Source organism: Kazachstania africana, chromosome 8, assembly GCF_000304475.1.
Source record: "Kazachstania africana CBS 2517 chromosome 8, complete genome".
Taxonomy (NCBI): Eukaryota; Fungi; Ascomycota; class Saccharomycetes; order Saccharomycetales; family Saccharomycetaceae; genus Kazachstania; species Kazachstania africana.
Genome location: NC_018947.1, coordinates 731,033 through 738,805, shown reverse-complemented (window position 1 = coordinate 738,805; position 7,773 = coordinate 731,033). Strand labels below are relative to the sequence as shown.

Genomic DNA, 7,773 nt, shown 5'->3' with positions numbered 1-7,773 from the left:
ATCGAGAAAAACAATTAGCGTTCAATTTCCTTATTTTGTTTTTGCTTTTTTCTACTGTTATTGCCCTTGCAGCATTTCCATATTATGATTATATTCATTTAGGTGTCACAACCATTTACGCCTATTTTCAAGACGATAAACCTGTTGCAGTCAAAGTAGCGTGGTGGGGCTCTTTTGTCGGATCAGTTAATGTAGCTTACCAAACGGCGATAGATACATGTAAAGTTTGTAAGAATAATCACGAAGACTATGATTCTTTAGATTGTGCAAGTTCGGTTGGTGAGTTGGCGACAACTCTCGTGCTCAATTTAATGTCAATATACGTTGGCTGGCATGATGGAGGAACACCAAATGGAACTTTAGAAGGTGAAGATCCTACAGCGCTTCGAAAAGACGGCTTAGGCACTGTGAAAGTACTAATGATTTGTATGACGTCTCTTGCGTTACGGATTGGTTATTTGATCACTATTCTCAACCAGAGTCCGGAAAATGGTACCCAATTGACAACTCATTGACCAAAAGAGATTTGACTCAACCCTCAATTTATTTGAAACATAACGAAACCTCTGAAGTGTATCACTTGATCTTTAATCCTTCATCTGGATCAACAGGAACATTGGCGATTGCACCAACAAACATCGCAGGAAACTCGACATTAGCAAAACGCCAAGATCTTCCAGTGTATTCTCCATTGTGTAACTGGATACCATTGCTCTCGATTTCTAGTTAGCCAACCAGAGTAAATGGGGGGCTTCTATACCAGTGGAGAACTTGAAAATGAACTAAATGAGATTTACGCAAATGATGTTAGTGGTTCATGGAGAGCAGATTATTACAAGATGTATACTTGCGAAGATACTTGTGATACGCAAGATTGGGAAGTCTCCTTTAGACTTTACTATGCTAGTGTAGGTCAATTCTTACATTGGACAAAATGTGATACCGGTTCTTAGGTACAATTCTCTTATAGGAGATAAATACTTTTTGCAGCGCCATATAGCAATAAAACATCTTTGATCGATAGTAGAAAAGAACACAAATATTTGGGTACTAATGATCTTGCAAATTTCACTTTTAATGCAAAAATCTTTAACGATCCTTAAGTAAAAGCGTTCTTAACACGATGTCTCTGGAATTCATAATTATTTAATTCAAAGCTTTTTGTGAGTATATTTCTGTAAGTATTTTCTTCACCGTTCCCATTGTGACTTTCGTCAAAAAAAAATGCACTCCATTACTAGCAGTGTAGCTTTGTGCCCTTCAATGATGGGACTTCTGTATGAATAAACAAATATATATAGTCGATGGGATGGAGACACTTATGAAAAGGTTGGTTAGCTTCAGAAAGTCATTCCCTTCAATATTCACCGACGCTCCCTTGTCAGGAAATGGTAGATCGATGATGCACCTATTATTTGGTCCAAAGCTTAATTCCAGGAAGCTAGCCCTGAAATATAAAACAATCTTAAAATTTTTTGGATGTTGATCAGGTGCAACAAGAAATGGTTTTGGAAACGTACCACTTTTGAGTGACCTCGAAAGGAATGAACAGCGTAATAGTAAATTATTCAATTTCCCAAAATAGCAAAAGTTCCAGCTTTGACTGGTTCGAGCATATGCTGTTCATCAGTTTACAGTAGATGGATGTGTGTAAGTTTAAATGTAAAACAGTGTCCAGCTTGAAAAACCTGAAAACAGGGATCGTTCAATTACTTCTTTTCGTTTTTGCATAGTCATACTCCAAAAACAGCTCATGTATTGGAGACTAGAAAGATCTTCCTTCCTCCAGTTGTTTGATTTTGCAAATTTCTACAGATCAATTATAGGAAAAGTATTTATGTAATGTTAGTAAAATTTTGTAAGGAAGAAAACTATTCTTATCTAGAGGCTCGAGAATTGCATAGCTATTTATGTAGCACCGCTTGAGTTTACATCCTTCACTATAACTAATAAAAGAAAATCGTGTTTAATTTAGCCCCAACTGTCAATGAAAATAGCCGTAGAACTGTACATCGAAATCCCTGTAACCGGTAAACGTAACTCAATACTCATCAGAGTTGAGAAATTCTATATATTCAGAAAGGACCAAAGAAAAAAAATACTATAATATGTTTTTAATAATAACATTTTCTGTTCTGAAAACAATATCATATACTGATTGACTTATTTTTGAATAATCAAATATATGTTTCACCTAACTGGCAATAATTAAATAATTTAAAAAGTTTGTACTGGCAAAAAATCTTCATCTCATTTACGAATGAAATCTAAGAACCACTAGAAAATGGCAACGAACTAATAAAGGGTATCCAGGAAAATTATTGAACTAAATCAAATTAGAAAAGAAAATAATACAAGACCAATGGCATAGAACGGCCTTCTTCTCAATATACTAGCAAATCCTCGTTGAACAGAAACACTGACCGCTAAACCACTGCGTTGTGACTCGCCTGCAGACAAACTTGAACTCCTCAAAGAAGCATACGTTGCCTTACTAGGGATGACTGTCGTCCACCCTGTGACCACAGCATCAATAGAAGTGGGTTCAGAATTTAGAGTGGTTCTCCATGTAGAGCCCCTACTGGAGGAAGCACTACCAGAGCTGAATTGCTTGGTCGAGATCACGGAGTAAGTGGAGTGAGTAGAACCGGCTGAGCCAGTGGAAATGATTCCGGTAACAATCGCATCGATAGAAGCAGATCCAGAAGTTAGAGTGGTTTCCCATGTAGATCCACTTGTGGAAGAAGTGGCGTTAAAAGATAATTCTGTAGAGGAAACAGTGGAGCTCGATTCAGATCTTTGAGAAAAAGTACTCAATGTGCCTGCTGAAGATGGTGAGGTTGAGGAGGAAATGCAATCAGAGATTGAATCAAAAGAGGAAGAAGCAAAAGAATATTTACCAGAAGCATGACTGGTAGATGATGAAATAGAGCTAGAAATTGTGTTCTGAGATCCAGTCATAGAACAGGAAAGAGAGCCAGAATATGACGTCCCAGAAGAGACAAAAACGGAGGAAGAGTCACTAAACGTTGCACTGGACCATGAACCAGAAGGGGTACTACTCAAACTTATGACAGAAGAGGGGATACCGGAGCTGGATTGTATCCAGGATGGCGGAAGCTTGAGTCAGCAGAAGAAGATGAAGAAGTGGTTGAAGTGAAAAGAGAAGCACTGTATGAAGTGCTAATAACTAATGTACTAGACGTAGCCGTACTATCTGCTCCACTTGCTCCGCTAGAGATGCTATTTGTGCCAGTCGTGAAAGATAGAAAAATCTATGTCATCACAGGACGGAGATTCAGCACACTGTGCTCAGACACCCGGAACAGACGTGTCTGGGGCTGTTTCTGAGTAGGCTATTTTATTTTTTCCTAAAAGTATGTCACTGGAAGATGTTGAAAAGTGATTCATATCGTATCCTGTACCAATCTATATTAATAGTGGATGTACTAGAAAGTAGTGGTCTTGATTTAAGCTGTAGAATACCAGTAGACGTAGAATATGTATATGACGTGATGCCTGTACTCAGCTCAATGGTGTTCCCACCACCAAGGCCTCGGACAGTTAAACTAGCAGTCGTGGTCTGATGTGTAACGTATATCTTAGCTGTGGAGGAGCTCATGTATATTACTTGATTGCCAAACAATGTGATTTGGTATCGGCTAAGTGTAGTGTAGCCTTGCTATTAAGCGTGATACAACCATTTCCTTGTATGGTATTCTCTGGATGAACTGTAACATCATTCGCACGAATAGTTCTACTGTTCTTTGAACTTGAAAACGACGAAGATCCAAAATAGAAAGTAGCTTCACCACCACTGCCACTCTGTGTTACTTATATGAGTCCACTATTAGCTATATATTTGCTCGAGATTTTTTAAGGGGTGGAAGGAAGAATAGGAGTAAGCTTTCCAGAAAACCACAGATTCTCGTAGTTTTCCCAAGTACCACTGAAGAAAACCATGGCACCGCTTGTCGCAGCTTTTGTATCATCGATAATACAGTCACCATAATCACGACAGTCACTATAGAAATCGACAGCCATTCCAAGATGGGCGCTATTGATTTCACACATATAAAATTTACCATATATTCTTGGTGTACCCCAGAAATAATGAAGCAATCCAGATTTAATAACAGTAATGGACGTAGATTCAATCGTGACAAGGGAATCAAAAGCTGTAGCACCTTGCAATACAGTGTTACCACTGTAAGATATAGCAGCATTAGCAATAAATGCTACTTGCAGCCACAATAAAAGATTGACAGTGAAAATTTTTGATACTATCATGTCCCAGTTTTTAACTGCGAACAGTCTGGTTTGATAAAACTAGTTGTGCTGAATATAATTCTATGAGAAGATAAAATTTTCATATGTTTATATATGAATGCTTTCGTAGAAAATTTGAAATGGATCATATCATATTTGAATTAAATCAGTACTGAATATTCCGAGGCTTTATTGAACCATTGTAGAATTGCTGCAGTCAAGTTCGTATAGAGTTTGTTTATCAGCTTCTTTGAAGGTAATGAACCTTGGGGCAACAGATCCAAGAACCGATAAAGAGTTCATCGTCAAAGACATCTGTGATCAAGCCAGATATCAAGAACCTTCTGCAGAAAAAGTAATGCTCACGATAATTTTATCGAACCGGATATGTGAATTGATCAATATAATCAACCAGGTGACACCCATCATATAGCCTCGACACTTACATGCATATTGAGAAATTCAAAAAAATGTCTACAGATTTGGAGTCTCGAAGGTTTGACAGTAACCTTATTCTTTGTATAATCTTGCTTCTTTATTTGACTGAGCATTCTTGAACACTATGAAGTGAATTATTAGGACGAATAACACGCATTCCTCAGGATCACGTCCTTCATTGTCATTCATGCGGAGCAATTTAGGTCCAAAATTAACTTCATTGTTCTCCACAAATGTTTCCTTCTTTTGTCGTTCTTCAGAAAAACCTGTTAGCAGAAAGTCTAAAAATATTCCAAAATTTGTGGTATCTAGAATAAGGCTCGAATAATAAAATATAGATGAGAAATTTTGAAAATATCAATAGTATTAGGCACGGTTTCTAATGGTTGAATATTCATAAACAAGACCCTACTATCTTCAATGTTCTTTTTAAACTTCTCATGCCGGGAGATTGTATGTTTACGATAAACTCTATACCTTGTCCTTTCCGAAAATAAATTCTACATTAGTGTCCCTGGAGTAAATAGTTGCAAAAACCGGAAATTCCTCTTGTTCGTAGCTGGTTCTACTTGCCTTGTCCTTGATGAATAATGAGTTATATTTAGCAGACGAGCAAAGTAATTGTTTCTCTGCTATTTTGTCGCCTAACGGTAAAATAATGGAGAATACCACGAAGCAATGAAAATCAACAGTATGAAGAATGACCCAACGTAATCAGTGATTGCTTAAGGCAAACCATCCTTGCTCGAGGGCCACGTTGGGTTTCAATAACTGCAGGACCTCGTATTCCTGCGGTGATTTGCTTGCGGTTCCTGTAATGAAAGGAAAGTGATTCTTGTTATTAAGCTTGCGCAGTAAATAAGACCTGAACATCACCATACCAAATATGGATGGAGAATGCTATTGACGAAGTCAATTAAAATGTTGGTAGAAATATGCACTGGCAATACGGTCCCTGCCAACTGGTTCCTAAAGTTGAACGGATTTTCTTCGATTGAAGACAACACAAGAATCACTTTTTGTCGTAGTCCTTCCAGCTTCTATACAAAAACCAACTTGCTAGGTGAGATGTAATCGAGTTATGTCGAGTACTTTCAAGTTGGATAACTGTCCTTCAAGTCATTTGAATACCGACCTTACTAGAAGATACTTGAATATCTTCCAAATCTCTCAAATGTCGAATACTAAATCGATATTTCAGGTCCTCACTTTTTTATATGGCTGATGTGATATTCAGCCAGGTCATGAATTATTAGATATATTCAATGAGAATGAGGTAACGTATTTGTGTTAATATCATATCTGCAAATTAGAAAGTAAAGCATTTGTCCTTCCCATCAAGCCCGTAAGAAGAAAACTAAAGGTACATGTAGCATTGCTTTTCATGTTTGCGAACTCTCGATGGTATCGGATGCTAACTTAATAGTTGAGATAGCATAGTATCTCACGCGACTACTCAGGAACATTTTATGCCCGACTTCGTTTGACAGCTACAATGCTAATACCTTAAATTATATCAGAAGGAGCGCATAAAGTAGATTTATCTACAGATTTGAGAGGCCTTGTAATTTTCGTTAGACTTAGTAAAAAAAGTATCATTGTGCGTTCGATGCTCCATGTAATCCACACCAGTAAGGACAGAGATTATTCAATGACTATGATGGTAGCACATTTTGGTTCACCTGAAACTGTTGCTAAGAGAAGTACGTCAACGAGCGAATGGGCTGAACAGCATAGTTGATGGTTTTGAAGTCTTAGTAGCTTTACTTGAAGAGGATCTGAAGTAACAAGCAGGGATACATTTGAGCCTTTTTTGAAGGTATAAAGATAAGGAACATTGGTGTATCCTTGACACAAAAGATTTGTAGCTTTGTTTCGGTTCTAATATCAAAAAATAATGCACCAGAAGATACAGAATGGGGTAGATTTGTTGTTCGTAACAAAGTCAAGGTAAAGTAATGTCTATAAGTTTGGATACATCAAGAAGACCAATGACTGTCGATTACCCTTGTTCATTCTGACTGTAGATACACAGCTTTTGCAACATTTTAAAAGGCTACAGTGTGGGCCGTACACATGAGTAGGCTTCAATTGACCTCTAACACTACGCAACGCGGTGCAAATATGCCTTTCAAAAAGTTTAGTTCGAATTAATTGATTATTGAAAGATGTGAAACGTTATCGTGCATTTGCCCTAATTGAGGAAGTGCATTTCTGCAGCGTTTGCCTTTTCTTTATCAATAAGAAGTTTTCGTCTTATCACGCTTGTTAAATGGTGGTGTTACTTTCCTCTAAAGATTGAAAAGGTTCAGATGGATTATCTTTGATACAAAATTAGGATTAAAGTTATTTTTCTCCAATAATACAAAATTTGCTAAATTAAGAACTGGTAAATGAAAAACTCACATTCATAAAACTGAAATACAGCTGTTAAGAACGGAATTATTCATGAAAGAATATAATGCCAAATTAGTTGATACCGTGAATTTCAGAATCCTACGAGTAGGACACGCTAGGAATAGCATTTTAAAAGAATAGAACCATGAATTAGATTGCATATGGAAGTTGGAAAGACATCATGAGGATCCCATACCAATATGTTTCTATGAGCTGTATTGGTAACGGTATTGTGATCTTGTTTTTAATATACATGATAATAGTCAAAATGAGAAAAGTCAAACGACATTGAAAAAATTAACTTTATTTTGATAATTTTAGTAACATGCTTCGTTTTACTCAAAAGGTTACCTTTACTACACCGAGGCATTTTCAAAATATATCACCATCTCTTACGCCTTTCATGAATTAAAAGCTATCGCCATACTAAATACATTTTCCTTTGCAATATGAAGATTAAATATAAGCTATATTCTTCGACAAGAGCCACCATTCCTTTTAATCAACCATCGATTGTGACGAACATTAGGTCGAAGAATCATATCCAATTCTTCTCTTATGCTATATTTTATTTCTCAATTTAGGCACATTTTGAGAACATAGCATTTCAAAAGTTCCAGAGTAAAGAAAGGTAATTCCATATGGCTTCTGCGAGGACAGCCCAGCAAC

At 36.9% G+C, this 7,773-nt stretch overlaps 1 protein-coding gene across 1 annotated transcript; it reads right to left on the bottom strand.

Annotated features, from left to right (window-relative positions):
- Positions 1–2,331: 2,331 nt before the first annotated feature.
- On the bottom strand, positions 2,332–2,961 carry KAFR0H03810 (uncharacterized protein; the record flags this gene model as incomplete). Its single annotated transcript, XM_003958876.1, has 1 exon — positions 2,332–2,961. The coding sequence occupies one exon, from the start codon at positions 2,959–2,961 to the stop codon at positions 2,332–2,334; it is 630 nt and encodes a 209-aa protein (XP_003958925.1).
- Between the last annotated feature and the right edge of the window lie 4,812 nt (positions 2,962–7,773).